Raw genomic sequence first — 16,550 nt, forward strand, 5'->3', positions numbered from 1 at the left:
TTAGTGAGATGACAATCTAGAAGTAAGAATAATAATGGTAAGAAACAAACAACATAATAAATGGATTACAGTACCTTTTGCATGTCAGACATTACTGTTAAATCTTCACCATTCCTCAACTCTAAATCAGTTTTGAGATAGTTGATGAACAACCTCCATGAATGTGTAGTCTCTTGATCTACCAAAGCCCAAGCAATGGGATACATCTGATTATTTCCATTTTTTCCAGCAGCCACTAACAATTCACTTTTGCAGGCTCCCTTTAGGAAACAACCATCAAAACCTATTATTCTTTTACAACCTGCCATCCATCCCTTCTTCATAGCCTCAAAGAATACATAAAAGTATTTAAATAGATGTTTCCTAGGAACTGTTTCTGTATCAGTTCTCACCCAACATGAACTTCCAGGATTGGTGGACTTAATCATGTCAGCATAGTCCAGCAACCTAGAAAATTCAAGGTTCCAGTCACCCATAAACTGGCTAATTACCTTCATCTTGGCTCTATATACAAGTGATCTTCCTACATACAAACCCTATTTAACCCTTATAACCTCTTGCAACTCATGAACTGTGATGTTTGGACTTGAGATGATTCTATCTTGGAGCTTTCTTGCAATGTACTTGGTTGTGCAAAGTTTGTTCTTGTTCTTTGTTGGGCATTTATGGACAGGTATATAGGTCTTCACAGTAAAGTTCCCCGAATCCCTGTCCTTACTAGCATATATTTGCCACTTACACTTTTCATGTCTACACTTAGCTCTTACTCTATCTTTCTCATTAGGTCTAAGCTTTATAAACACTTTATATTGAATAGCATAATCATCAATAGCTTTCCTAAATTCTGTTGCATTATCAAAGATCATGCCCAACTCAAACAGAGGAATTTTAGCATCAAAGTCATACCTGATCTTTTGACTTCTTCTTCTAGGAGGAATATCAACACCATGTTCAGCAAGTGGGTCTAACTCTTCATCACTGTCTACACTCCCAACATCTGAGCTGTCCACATACTCTTCATCCCCACCTAGCTTTCCAACATATTTATCCTTCTTATTTATCCCTATATCTTCAAACCCCTTATCAATTCCAGCCTCACCAAGTATTACCTCTTCTGTAAAAACAGGTTTTTTCCTCTGTTTCCTATTACTTTGTGATCCAGCATCATTCACCTTGCTCTTCAACTTGTTTCTCTTTACTTCCCTAGCAGCATCCCTCACAGATCTTAACTCATCATCTATCTCACTGTCATCTTCTTCTGGAATGTCTTCAAGGTCATCTTCACCAAAATCTGCATCTTCATCTTCAAGATTTGTCTCCTTAAACTGGTTGTCATGCTCTGCAGTTGCACTCTCTTCAACATTTATATCCTCTTCTAAAATTGTAGACCTAGGTTGTTCTGCATTTACATCACTGCCCTCAGCAGTATTTACTTCAATATCCTCATCAGCATTTACTCCAATACCCTCCTCACAATTTACTCCAATGCCCTCATCAGTATTTACTCCATTGCCCTCATCAGCTGTTACTCCAATACCCTCATTACAATTTACACCAATACCATCATCAACATTTACACCAGCCCCATCACCAACATCTACACTAACCCCTGGACCACCCCTAATTTCTGTAGCCTGGTCACTATCACCAACTTGTAAGGAAGGTAAATATCCCACAACTACTTCCTCCTCCACAACCTCTAAATTATCTATTGCATGACTTACATAGACATCAAAACGATCCCCATCCTTCAGGTCTTTAATCAAATTTAGTAGTTGGTAGTCATTTTCAATTGGAAAGAACTTCTGAGTTTTAGGACATAGGACAAATAACCCACCAACAGAGTTGTAGCGCATTTCAGGGGTCTCTTTTATGTAGGACACAAGCTCGGGCAAAGAGAAATGGTCTTTGTCCACCACATGCCCTATTACTTCACCCTCCCCCACATACTTTTCATCAATAAAGTATCCCCCATGATGAAAAACAACACCAATATATTCGTCCATGTGACTTTATACTGAAAATGACAAAACACAACCAGTCAATATTCCCCGACATTTTCTGATTTTCAAAACAAAAAAAACCCTAATCTAATAGCACCATAACAAAACCAGTTGTGATAAAATAGAAAAAAGCAATAATAAAATATAAACATACCTTTATGCAATAATCGAAGCCTTTACAGCTGACTCCCCTTTTCACAAAAGATCCACTGCCAAAACCCTAAAATGGCCTTCCTTCAGGTGATAAATCTTGAACCAACTTAAAATTCGAACAAAGAACAACTAATCATACTTAGTAAGTGAAAGAAATCTTTAATTTTGCAACAAAAACGCCGATTGAACCAAGCTTAATCGAAGAGATGAAGGGTTAGTCGGTGAGAGAGAGAGAGAGAGGGACTAGACGGAAGAAACGATGAAGATTTAACGTTATGTTTTATGTTTTATGTTTCTAATTCTTTATTTCTTATTGTTTTTCCACGTGTCAACTTCTAATTCGTTCTTATAGAAGACACCGGTAAGTGTAATACACGCGACGGGGGCTGGTGAGGTCGGGTGTTTATAGAGTTCAGTTTTTAAAATGTGATATGTTTAAGTGAAACATGGCTCAGTTGAGGTGTTCAACTGACCGTTGTGGACAACTTGAAGGGGCTATTTATGTATTTCGCCTATTAAAAAGCTACATAAAGGTTAATATTCCTATAATAGTTAGTAATTCAAGATTTCACGAAGATACATGAAAAAATTGTGATTAGAGAGTTTTTTCTGACTTTTTTCTAATAGATGGAGCGACCTTTTTAATAAAGTTGTATTAAAATTAGTCATAGAAAATCTCTGTTACTTGAATTGAGGAACAAGTAACAAGGGGCTATAGCCGCTTTAGTTTTTCCTCTCTTCTAAATGGGAGGTAGGAGAGCTTGCTAAATGGCCTCATGGCTCTCCACAAAATACTTTTGGAACGCACCACATTCATTTTTGACCGTTCACCACTAAAACCCCTTCGTCGATATTTCTATAATAAAATTTCCCTCCTTACCAAAACCCCATCTTCACACACAACGCGCACACTTCACCTTTCTCCTCATCTTCACTCCTCTCAAACAATGGAGAAGGCGGTTTTACTACGCTCTCTGTCATCCACTTCCACGCTCGCTTTCTCTAGAATATTCTCACGCTCTTCACACCGACTCGCTTCTTACTCCGCTAAACGTCATCGTTTACTCCAGAACCTTTGTCGCCGGCGTTCACTTCTCCGGAGCAACGGTCGTCTCCTATCGCCTTCGCTTGACTTGAAAAGACAGTTTTACCCTCTCTCAGTTCGAGCCATCGCCACTTCCGCCCCTCAATCCTCTCAAGGTACTTCAATGCTCGCTAACTAATTTGACTCTTTATTATCTAGTAGCCTGTTATTGATTTTGTATGTTAAATTTGTGCTTTTTACTTGTCAGAGTTTCTTGGTGCTGATGATGAAGTTGCTGAGAAATATGGGTTCGAGAAAGTATCCGAGCAGTTTATTGATGAGTGTAAATCTAAAGCTGTTTTGTACAAACACAAGAAAACCGGTGCTGAAATAATGTCGGTGTCCAATGACGATGAGAATAAAGTCTTTGGCATTGTCTTCCGGACTCCTCCGTAAGTTTTTCTTTAGTCTAATAGTTTATGGTCATTATGCTTACCATATGTCAATTTAGTTGTACCCTATCTAATCGGTTTAGCATGGTATTTGACTGTAAAATTACTGCAAAAATCAATTTTTTCACAGGTTCTTTATCTTTTAGAGTAATTAAACAAAGCAGTACAAAGCAAGGGCTGCTCACCTATGGAAAATGGGATTTTGATAAATTCGTTTGTTGTTTTCTTTATGGAAAACGAGTAGGCTGTGACATATTAGTTTTTGTTAATGCAGGAAAGATTCTACTGGTATTCCTCATATACTGGAACATAGTGTACTTTGTGGTTCAAGGAAGTACCCGTTGAAAGAGCCCTTTGTTGAACTGTTGAAGGGAAGCTTGAATACTTTTTTGAATGCTTTCACATATCCAGATAGGACATGTTATCCTGTGGCGTCCACAAATGCAAAGGTCAGGAAAGCATTACACGTTGAACATCATTAGGGAATTTAAGTTTTGCTTTATCTAAAAATATGCTTATTTCCAAACAGGATTTCTACAACCTGGTTGACGTATACTTAGATGCTGTCTTTTTCCCTAAATGTGTGGAGGATTTCCAAACATTTCAACAAGAGGGTTGGCATTATGAACTGAATGACCCCTCAGATGACATAACTTTTAAAGGTATCCTCCCTTAAATCATGTTTTTTTTTTCGTTTCCTTTTCTCTCCTGTGATGACTTCTTTTTCTTGTGCTTTTATCAATGTTCTGCTGTAGTGTCTTTGAACAAAGTTTAATGTGTTCGACTTTGATCCCTACGGATAGTGGCGCATCTGCAGCTTGTCCCTGCATATCTTACAAAAGCTTTTATGTAAAACTTCAGGGGTTGTGTTCAATGAGATGAAGGGAGTTTATTCTCAGCCTGATAATCTACTAGGCCGAACTTCCCAGCAGGTATGGATGTCACACTTATGGGGTTTCTCTCTGAATTAAGGTAGCCATCAAGCATTTGTAAGGGCTGGCAAACTGATTAATTGTTTGAATGTTCTTATTTCTTTGTGTGTATGTGGATAGGATTACTTGTGTTATTGCTGACTGTTTATATTAGATAATAACAATTTATATTGGTTGGATATAACTGATGATAATGTACTTTAGAATTGCTCTTGATGAATGCAATAAAGGGCTCACTGGAGTAGTTAATATCTTATCACATATCAAGCATGTAATCACTATAGATGCTAACAAGGTTTAGAGCCTAAAGGCCAAAAATAAAATAGTGCATGAGCTCAACAAATTTAGTGGAAGCAGAAGGATAAATAACATTGAATAACTGAATGTGTTTAAAGAAAAATCTTTGTGCATACAAGGTGAAGTACTTTATTAATTTTGTATTGTCATATTTACTAAAAGGTTTTGACTTGAAAATAGATTATTGGTTTGCTAAATCTTGTGACAATTTAATAAGCTATGTCACAAAGATGTGTACATGGCTTATAATTTATGGTTCTTTACTCAATAGTTCATTTCATGGGTTTCTTCCAGAGAATAAAAGTAGTGTTATACTCTACCTGGCTATTGTCTTATAAGTAGTGTCCTATGTCTTCTGCAGGCACTTTTTCCTGATAATACCTATGGTGTTGACAGTGGCGGTGACCCACGAGTAATTCCTAGCCTTTCTTTTGAGGAATTTAAGGTTGGTAGTCTCTTTCACATTAGTTTGCTTGTTCACGGATTATATACTTCAACAAATTCAACAAGTTTTTGTTTATTACACTGCTAATCATCGTGGTTTAATCACATTACTTATTTTCCTTATTTAAAAAATCATCATGGTTTAATGATGTCAATTCCTGGATTCTTCCCATTGCTTCATAGTATTTCCCAATGTTTCTTGTCATGCTTGTTGTGAGGTGTTATAGTTGAATTTGAATGTTCTTTAAAACTGTGGGAATTGTTTGTGGTTGTGTTGCATGCTTCACGTATACATATGTTCCATGGATGTATATGTGAGGCCGAATTTTCATGTGTAAAGAGAAGACTTGAGCATCTATCTTTTGGTGATTGAGAATCATTATGTTATCTGGTTAACTGGCATCTTGTAGCTTCCGAAATAAATCTATAAGCTAGAAGTTAGATTTATACTGTTGCCATTTTCGGAAAAAAAGCTAGAAGCTAGATTTATGATGTTCAATGGATTCACTTTTGCTTACAAGTTATACAAAAGCTTGTACATGCTCTATGCTAAGTTGCTCCGACACGCCAGTTTAGGTGCCGCACCCATGTCGACACGACACTAGTATGGGTGTGGGTATGGGATCCGTACCGGATATGGTCAAACAATTTTGGGTACTTTGACCACGACGGACGGAAAAATTCGATACGAGATACAATTTGATTCTTGAAATAAGAACCCAAACTAGGGTAAATTTGAAGAAAATAGCATATCTTATCCAAGAAATCTATTATTTACTTATCTACAACATGAGAATAAAAAAGAAATCCCCATTTTATCTCATAATTTAGAGATATTTTTTATATTTTTGAATTATTTTTAGCCGGATACTCGCACCCGTACTAGGATCCGTATCCCGGAATCTTAGAATTTACATCTCAAAGGATCCGACCTCTAGATCCGCACCCGTGTCCTAGCAACTTAGGCTCTATGCACAATTAATGGCCATTTTATTTGTGATTATCATCAATCATTCTATAATCAAGTGGTCAGATGTGGTTGTTCTTCCATCATACTGTTGTCCTATTGCTTTCATTGGTTTGGAGAACCTAGTCAGAAATTAGAGACACTATAGATCCTGGGCTTTAATCTTTAAGGTGAGAACCATAAGCTTCTCATATGAAGTACTTAGTGACATTCTTTGGGCCACACAAGGTAGAAATATCCACTCAAATATTTGTTGGAGCTCTTAGAAGGATCACTATTGTTAAAGGCATGCTTAAACCTTGATATCAGGTGTGGTAAAAGTTGGTTTAGTAGGTTATGGTTGATTGCTAGAATGTTAAGTGTTGGTATTAGATTGTAGTCATAAATATTAGAAGAGTTAAGTTCTTAAATTGGATATTGTCCTACACTGGAGAATATCATATTTATTGTGTTTGACACCAATACATAGGTATCTTGTATTCATTTAGAATCTTCTTTTCTTTCATACACATAGTTCTAGAATTTCTTCTATCTTTGAAGAGATTTAAGTAGTTTTCAGCTATCGGTGAATGCTACTTTCTGGCCTAAGTGTTACCACCCTTTCTCTTTCTGGTGACTGATTTGGTGGCACCTTACCTCTTCTTCAGTGACCATCCTTTCCAGTCAATTTAATGACATTAACCTTCCGCAAAATTTCGACAACCAAGGCATTTTCCTGTGAGGTTCCGGTGGTGACTTTCACGCAAGTTTCGTGGCTGCATTTATGTTTCTAAAATAAGTAAATTCAAGTTGGTTTCTCGACCTAGAGTTTAGAGGGGCTTGTTAGAATCTTTAGTGTTATTCTTAAAATGTTAGTATTAAATTATTGAGAGAGTTAAGTCCTTAAATTGGATGTTGTTACACATTGGACAAATGTTGTGTATTGTACTTGAGCCCTATATATTGGTGCACCAAGGAAAGAAGATGCACAATGATGCACTGCAATTTATCAATGAAATGATGAATATCTACTAATATAGGTTGGTGATGCATCAATAGATCTTCTTACTGTGTTTCAAACTACACTTGGTACATGGTATTGCTGGCACTAGGGAGAGCAGTCGTGACTATTATCTAACATATCCGTTTGGAATTATGCTACTAAAATTGGTTAGCCTCTTAGCGTGACTGGTGTTTTCTGTGTCTATATGTTTGCAGGAGTTCCATAGGAAATTTTACCATCCCAGCAATTCAAGGATATGGTTTTATGGAGATGATGACCCAAATGAACGTCTGCGGATCTTAAGTGGTACTTATTCATTTCTCTTATAATTTCAGATGAACATGAATGGTGTTAATTTATATGTTATGCCTATACTTGGGAATCCTTCTTGAATGAGTGGTTTGGCTCGGATATTCATTACTCTATGTACTTCTTGGATGTCTTAGAGGAAATATGTATTTAACAAAATTGTTAACGTGCCAATGTCAGAAACTTTCGCTACACCAATCAGAGGCTGTGATAAAGTATAGATGAGTGTTGCTTGTTTTTTGAAAATTTAGGGGAAGCTACATTTATTAGAGGCCTTGTTATATTTTATGCACATAGCTCAACAGCACATGGACATCATGACACAAAACATTAGAAATTATCATGACACAAAATATTAGAATTTGGAGGGATGACACATTTTACATTATTTATTTTGTGCATATAATTTCTTGTACAACCAAGATTAACAAGGACACACTGGAAGAAACATTTGTAACTTCAAAAGGTAATGAAAAGCACATTGCAAGAATTTGCTCAATGTTAAGTAATCAAACATATGAAACTTAATTTCAGAAGTCCAGTAAAATGCAAAAATATCATGTCATGTGTATTGTTGTAGGTTCTCTACTTGCATACGGGAGGTTTTTCCCATTATTAATTAAATTATTTACCTTGTAAAAAAAAGCATGTCATGCATATGGAAACATAACATAAAACAGGGAAACGTGTAGCATAGAACAAGCTGCACAATTTATGCCACGGGAAACTACTTTCAAATTTTCTTTTTAGATCTATTTTGCGTCCCAAGCTCCAATGTTCTATTTAGTTTGTTATGTGTCCCATTGTTAACTGTGTACATGGATTTTCACAATTTTATTAATCATCAGATGTTATGTATATATAGGTAATGCCAGTCATCAGACCCCTCTGTAGTCAGCAATTTGTTTCTGAGTTCTTTTGTTTCCTTTATTTTTCCCTTTGTTTTATGTCAAGTCAAATGAAGTTTCCAAAAAAATATAATTGCTACTTGGAGGCTCGCTTTCTGTACCTTTGTTGGAATTTATGTGTTCTTGTGTATATGCTTACTTTTCCAACTTTTGTTCTTTGTTCTCTGTGTCTATTGAACAATTCTGCTGGCTTTTAATAAATTCCGAGAGTTCTCCATAAGTTAAAATGAACAGTGAATGGAAATTGAAATAAAAAAGTATAAGATTTTTTTGGATGCTTTTAATGGTATTCTACTTCATCAAAAAAGAAAAAAGAGAAACAAAGAAGTATAACATGCTAAAATGGAGCTGAAATATCAATTATGTTGATCAAATTTTGCTCAAACTTTTGAAAATTTACATGGTATCAGCTGCGTTCATTCTATCCAGTAACGGCTTCAATTTTAAAACTCTGGCACATCTCATGTTCCTATAATATGTGTGATTGTGTGCAGAGTATTTGAACATGTTTGATGCCAGTTCAGCTCCTCATGAATCAAGAGTTGAACCACAGAAACTATTTTCTGAGCCGGTCAGGATCGTAGAAAAATATCCTGTTGGAGAAGATGGGGACCTGAAAAAGAAGCACATGGTATGCCTTAATTGGCTGCTATCTGACAAGCCACTGGATTTGGAAACTGAACTTGCCCTAGGTTTTTTGGATCATCTGCTTTTGGGAACTCCAGCTTCTCCCTTGAGGAAGATCTTGCTAGAAAGTGGTCTAGGAGATGCTATTGTTGGTGGAGGGATTGAGGATGAGCTCCTTCAGCCTCAGTTTAGCATTGGGTTGAAGGGTGTTGCTGAAGAGAACATTCAGAAGATTGAAGAATTGGTCATGAGTACTCTAGAAGGCTTAGCTGAGAAAGGTTTTGATTCAGATGCTGTTGAGGCATCAATGAATACAATTGAGTTTTCTCTTAGAGAAAATAACACTGGCTCATTCCCTCGTGGTTTGGCGTTGATGCTCCGCTCTATTGTATGAAGAAACTCTCATTAACTATATCATTTGTCTTGATACTTTCTTTTTTCCTTCTCCAACAAAGAATGAGTTATGTTTTTTCGGTGTGATGTTTCATTCAGGGTAAATGGATTTATGACATGGATCCATTTGAACCACTTAAGTATCAGAAACCCCTTGAGGCCCTGAAAGCCAGAATAGCTAAGGAAGGCTCCAAAGCTGTTTTTGCTCCTTTGATAGACCAATACATCTTGAGAAATCCACACCGTGTAACGGTTGAGATGCAGGTTATCATCATTGATGCTGACATCCTTTCTTTGACAAAATATAATTTTATGTGTCTGTTAAATACGGGTGTTGTTTTCTTCAGCCTGACCCAAAGAAGGCATCTCGTGAGGAAGAAATAGAAAAAGAAACGTTGGATAAAGTTAAAGCAAGCATGACCCAAGAGGATCTTGCTGAGCTGGCTCGGGCAACACACGAGCTACGGTTAAAGCAAGAAACTCCTGACCCGCCAGAAGCCCTAAAGAGTGTGCCCAGCCTCTCTCTACAAGATATCCCTCGAGAACCTACACATGTTCCAACAGAGGTAATAACCGCCTACCTTTTTTTCTTTGCTTTAATTCTGTTATATGAGTTCCATTTTGGTTTAACTTGTTGGGCTTTTGATTGTAGGTAGGAGACATCAACGGGGTAAAAGTTTTGAGGCATGACCTCTTCACGAACGATGTTCTTTATGCTGAAGTTGTCTTCAACATGAGCTCATTGAAGCAAGAGCTGCTACCGTTGGTCCCACTTTTCTGGTAATATGTTCCCCTGAACTGCTTAGATATTAATGTGTGGCGCCCCTGCCTCAAAAAGAAAATGATGAAAGAGAATTTTCTAATAGTGAAGTGAAACAAACTAAGTGGAAATAAATGGACTTAGAATCCATAGGCTGTGGCGTATTGAAGTTACACTCATGAAGGCCTTCGCTGGACCAGTAGTTGCATTCTCATAATCTTTTCATATGTTATTTGAACTTGAGATGTTTTATAGGCTTCTTTGGTTCCTTGGGTTGTAGGAAATACATCTACTTCCTGTACAGAAGTCATTGCCATCTTCAAGCATTTTGATGGTCCTTATTCTTGGTATTTTCGGTGCTATGCCCGCGTGATCAGATTGCATCTGTCCATTCTAGCACAAATAGGTTCTAGTGACTTAGGTGTTTGCCTGTGTAGCTTAGGCATGATAAAACTTTTTTTTTTTGATGAAGTAAGGTGTTATATTGATGGCATCAAGAAGATGCAGATAATTACAAATCCTGAAGAAGAATGTTCTTCACTTATGGATATCTGTCCTTTTTAGTTTCTTTGTTCATATTCTAGTCCTTTCCTAGTATCTTCAACTAGTTGGGAACTGTTCTGAGGGGCTGAGAAGGGCAACTTTTGTTGCACGGGTTACTGAAGAAAGAGCTAAATATCCTACATACAGGAGTCTCGTTTTTTCCTATGCCAAGGATTGCCTTTTATTCTGGTTTCTCCAAAATCTGCACAGGAAAAATGATTGGGTTGTGAAAATGCAGTCCCAGCATGTCGTTTTTCTTTTTGGTGGGAAACCACTATGGCGTTGTTTAATACACACACCATATTTGCAACCTGGCATATTAGCAACACGTCATATAGACATAATTGGACTAAGATTGTCTTTGACACACTTGCATTAGGTCCAGTGTCCACTAGAAGTTTTTTTTTTTAATTTCGTTAGATATTTGTATGTGAGGAAGTGGAGCCTTGGTGCAATGGTAAGAGTTGTCATTGTGTAATCAGGAGGTCACGGGTTCAAGCCTGGAAATAGACTTTTGCCGAAATGTAAGGTAAGATTACGTATAATTAAACTGATATAGTGTGATCCTTGGTCCCACGCATATCGGGAGCTTAGTATGCAGGAGAACCCTCTTAGAGATTTGTATGTGGGTATAGGGATAAGTGTAGTGTTTAGAAAATCTACTTTAGAGAACTCGTAATTTGTCTTAAATGACAACTCATCGAGTATTAGAACAAAATGGACATAAATAGAGTAGAATGGATTTAAACGATACATATAGCTGACCTTAAGTAGTCTGAGATGAAGGCATGGTAGTACTCACCCAAGATCCATGATTCAAAAATAAAAATAAAAAATGAAATAAATCGCTTCGATAAGACCCTATACTGGGAGTTATACTCATATAACTCAATTCTTGTTATTTTCCTTCTTTCTTCTCGAGGATTTGTTCAGTAGATCTGTTATGGTGGGTTTTCTTCTTCCTTCTTTTGCTGTCCCTGCATGTGAATGTGGTCTCGAGTTTCTAATTGCCTGCATTATTTTGAAGCTTACATATCATATTCACAATACTCTGTAGAATGCGCTTTGTGGTTTTCAAAAGCGTGTTCAGGTAGGTTAATTTTGCTTTAGAATTATTTGGCAACTATAATTTGGGTGATTGAAATCACAAGCTGATGGTAGTGGGCTACAAGACTACAACTTCATGAGGAGCAGGGTTAGGATGATCTTAAAGGCCAATGCATCTTTTAACCATTGGAATTGGAATAAAAGTTGTGTAAATAAGTTCATACTTTGTGTATATCTTATGTGGAAAACCATCCTAGTTTTTTCTAATATGAAGATGTGTATGAATTAAAGATTATTTGATTATGTGCAAAATATCTTAACAGTCAGTCTCTGCTGGAAATGGGCACAAAGGACTTAGACTTTGTGCAGTTGAACCAGTTGATTGGAAGGAAAACTGGAGGGATATCAGTCTATCCTTTCACCTCATCAGTGCGCGGCAAAGTGGAGCCATGTAGCAAGATAATTGTTCGAGGCAAAGCCATGTCACAACGTACAGATGATCTATTTAACTTGGTAAATCAGTCTCTTTGGTAATTGATAGCTCTAAATGGTTCTTGCATGCTACAGGAAACATGTTCTCATGTCGTTGTGTGAGTACAACGGGGTGGTGATGTTATGTTTCAAGGACTTTGTAGTGATGACTTTTGGAGCTAAGGACCTGTCACGTTTGTGTTAAGTTAAACAGGAAAAGATGTTTGTTAAGTTTTACTATTCATGACAAGCTTATGTGGGCTTTCCTCAAAATGATCTTGTTTGTGTAGATTTCCATCTAGTTGGTGTAACTAAGTACATAATATAAATTTTGTTTAACTATTGATCAGGTACACTTTAAGATTGAGAGTACTGGTCAGCTAGTACAGTGATGGTGTATGCTGTCCATGAACCTGTGCCTAGCATGTAGCTATGTGTAACTATTGGCATTTGACAGACTCCGGACTTTTTTCCTTAATTTATTTCCTTCTGTTCAAGGAAGCTAAATGATTTTTGCATTTTTCCAACATGAAACTCCCTAACTTCCCCCTTTGCATTTGTCAATTTTCTGATATATTTAGGTTTCCTATTGGTTCAATTAATGATTCTACCTTTGACAAAGGAAAGAGGAGATGAGGGCCACACCAAGCTGTAGTGTTGTGGCAAGTGCTAGAGGACATATCTTCCTCATTTTCAAGTCTTAGGTTTAAACTTTGAATCGGCGCAAAGCATCATATTTCTCAAAGCATACTAACATGGGAAGGAGACAACATCTTAAAGTCATAGTTTCAATTTGGCTGGAGATTTCATGTAAATCTCACTCATGCCTGCTCTCATCCATAATGACCTCTTAATCATGCTCATAAGTATCAAACATAGTGATGTGATTTTCTTTCACATATAGTTTTCTGGTATAGATCAATTTTCTTGGTAGAAAATTAGTCCAAGGTCTATTAATGGACCGTGTCTCGGTTTTATACTGTTGCTTTATTGTTTTTTCACCTAGCTTCCCCAATTTATGATTTGAAATCATCGATCATGCTAGTACACTGAATATAAGGTAGTATGATAAAATCATTGCAATTTGCTTATTGTAGATCAACCGTGTTCTTCAAGATGTCCAACTTAATGACCATAAGCGTTTCAAGCAGTTTGTGTCTCAAAGCAGGGCCAGAATGGAGGTATGCTTTAAGTGATGGAACACTTAAGAGCTTTGGTAAATGAATTTGCATGACATATTATCTAATATTTTTAATGAACATTTGGTTCTAGAATCGACTAAGAGGCAGTGGTCATAGCATTGCTGCTTCAAGGATGGGTGCAAAGCTCAACGTTGCCGGTTGGATATCTGAACAAATGGGTGGTGTAAGGTTAGATGACTTTTGTCCCTTTATTATTGAATGACTTTGTCTAAATGATTTTTTGACAATTTTCCAATCTTCAATGGGCCTATCCCCCTGGGTACCTATGTTATAATCCTGATTGTCCAGCTTTGGTTGATGTATTTATCTTCTTCTGTTCTAGCTGTGTTGGTTGCCATACTTTATCTGTTTCAGCTTGACTTATGTTTTAAACGTCCTCCATCCACCGAAAAAAGAGAATGTAAATATTTGGAACAAAATAATTACCTCTTCCTCTATTTGTGTGTTTGCAGCTACTTGGAATTTCTTAAGGGCCTTGAAGACCAAATTGAGAAGGACTGGCCCCAAATATCTTCATCCCTCGAGGAGATCCGAACATCCTTACTTTCCAAGAATGGGTGTCTGATAAATTTGACAGCTGATGGGAAGAATCTCACCAACGCGGAGAAACATATTAGCAATTTTCTCGATTTGCTTCCTAGCACATCCTTAGTGGAGCCAGCTGCTTGGAATGCACAACTGTCTCGCTCAAATGAAGCTATTGTTGTTCCTACTCAGGTTAGCTGTCTCCTAAAGTTTTGTTCTTTGACTTGTCAGTCTGACCGTTGCACTGTCAAATTTCAGCTGATGACATTGAGGATTCCTTCTTATAGGTGAATTATGTTGGAAAAGCAGCAAATCTATATGAAGCTGGTTATGAGCTTAAAGGCAGTGCTTATGTTATTTCTAATTATATTAGTAATACATGGCTGTGGGATCGTGTACGTGTTAGTGGTGGAGCTTATGGAGGATTTTGTGGTTTTGACACCCATTCAGGTACAGTTTTGTGTTTATCTTATCTGAAGATGCATTTCCAGGTCCCAGAGTTTCTCTAGCTAAACATCTTAGATTTCGGTTCACCAGGGGTATTCTCATTCTTATCATACCGAGACCCAAATTTATTGAAGACACTTGATGTGTATGATGGAACGAGTAATTTCCTAAAAGAACTTGAAATGGATGATGACGCTCTCACAAAGGCAATTATTGGGACTATTGGAGATGTAGATGCTTACCAATTGCCCGATGCCAAAGGATACAGTAGGTAAGTGGATGATCAGGTCTATTGTGTGCTCATATTACTCTCTGAATGCAAGAACATCTTTTTATGCTTCCATTCCTCCAACAAATTAAAAGAGATACTGTATGTTAGTGAGGACCTTTAGGTAAAAGGAGAACGTGAATCCATGGAATTAAACACGTAACAAAAACAAAGAAGTACGCTGGCGAGGAACTATGCTTATGTAGTGCTCTGAAGATTTATCAACTGTCTGCTTGTTTTGGGTTTAAATAACTTTGTCCAACTGTGCATATTATTTTCAGAATTATGTAAACAAAATAATTTTGGTATCCCCCCTTTTCCCTTTTATATTGCTTGTTGACCTGTCCATGCTACTTAGTACTTAGTTTGTCAGTAGTATTTGTTGATCTTTGTTCGGATAGTAATTTAGGTGACAAAGGGTGAACACCAAAAGGTATTCACTAGGTGTCATGCAAGCTTTAACTGAAATTTGTCTTACTAGCTATGTTACGTCCCTTTCCTTTTCCGTTTCTCTTGGAATGTGCTAATTGCGTTGAATCTGATGATGTGAACTCATTCTCTCAGTTTATTACGATATTTACTGGGAGTATCAGAAGAAGAAAGGCAAAGGAGACGTGAAGAGATATTATCAACAAGGTAAGCGTGGTTCCAAATTCAGCTGAATTTGTTTGCATATAGAGTTGGTGTTTTTCTGTGTAGCACTGTGCTGCTGCAAACAATCTACGTATTATTTTGTGGACTAGTATTTTCTATGTGATAATGTTACTATTTGCTGGTCCCTATTTGATAAGCTGTTTTATGTTTATTTCATTTTTCAGTTGATATGCCCCTTTTCCATTATGACAATATTTTTCGTTTTAAAGTTAGGGATGATTAGATCGTTTGACTTGGTAAATGATGAGTGAAGTATATTAAAGCATAGATAAGTTAGAATCAATGGAAGAAAACTCTAAGTATCAGCATAAAATATATAGAAAGATCGATATTAAATGTCTACAACATTTGCTCTGTAGTTGCTAGTATAAACCTGTTGTGTTGTCTCTGCTAGTTATATCAGTTTCTTACTCTTCCAAATGAGTGGTAAAAAGTTTCTATTAATCATGCTTCTTTTCCTCGAAAGGCTGGATGATTTCAAGAAATTTGGAGACGTCATGGAGGCAGTTAAAGATAAAGGGGTGGTTGTTGCTGTAGCATCACCAGATGATGTTGAGGCCGCCAACAAGGAGCGTTCCAACTTCTTGCAAGTCAAGAAAGCACTGTAATATTGATCAAGTCAGTTTTTAATATTGATCAAGTCAGTTTTTCTTCAAATAGGCATTAGACACCAAAAATGCTTGTATACGTTTTCTGATTATAGATTCTTCAAATCCTGGGTTAAAAGGAAAGAAAGGCAAGAATGTAGAAGAATACCAATTCTTTTTGCTTAAGAAACAGAGCTGGTTGTATGAACTTATACAGAAGTTTGGAATGCAAAGAAATTGGCGTTCCAATATTTTTATAGTTCCAATAACCACTTAAACTTTGCATTTCCTTTTCATTGTATAATTTTCATGATCATAGTTCTTTTACAGCTTAATATATCTGCTTATAAGTTACTAAAAGTATTCAGCTGATGGCAGTACTGTAAATTAACAGGCGATGTTTATTTGAACCCTTGTATTACAACAACAACAACAACAACAACAACAACCCAGTATAATCCCACAAGTGGGGTCTGGAGAGGGTAATATGTACGCAGACCTTACCCCTACCCCGAGGGGTAGAGAGGCTGTTTCCAGGAGACCCTCGGCTCAAGA

General features: G+C 37.0%; 1 protein-coding gene across 2 annotated transcripts; it reads left to right on the forward strand.

Moving 5' to 3' along the window:
• On the forward strand, positions 2,836-16,284 carry LOC109235057 (presequence protease 1, chloroplastic/mitochondrial-like). Of its 2 annotated transcripts, XM_019401133.1 has the most exons (20): positions 2,836-3,356; positions 3,449-3,632; positions 3,907-4,081; positions 4,162-4,294; positions 4,494-4,564; positions 5,223-5,306; positions 7,470-7,560; positions 8,966-9,486; positions 9,591-9,755; positions 9,839-10,057; positions 10,144-10,271; positions 12,165-12,354; positions 13,410-13,493; positions 13,585-13,682; positions 13,967-14,231; positions 14,327-14,489; positions 14,577-14,757; positions 15,319-15,390; positions 15,875-16,039; positions 16,095-16,284. In XM_019401133.1, exons 1-19 carry the CDS (start codon positions 2,933-2,935, stop codon positions 16,014-16,016), a joined length of 3,390 nt encoding a protein of 1,129 aa, XP_019256678.1. In that variant the 5' UTR covers positions 2,836-2,932; the 3' UTR covers positions 16,017-16,039; positions 16,095-16,284. The 2 variants fall into 2 exon arrangements, with proteins under 2 accessions (XP_019256678.1, XP_019256631.1); XM_019401086.1 differs by having other exon boundaries at positions 15,875-16,284.

The sequence above is a fragment of the Nicotiana attenuata genome, chromosome 1, assembly GCF_001879085.1.
Source record: "Nicotiana attenuata strain UT chromosome 1, NIATTr2, whole genome shotgun sequence".
NCBI lineage: Eukaryota > Viridiplantae > Streptophyta > Magnoliopsida > Solanales > Solanaceae > Nicotiana > Nicotiana attenuata.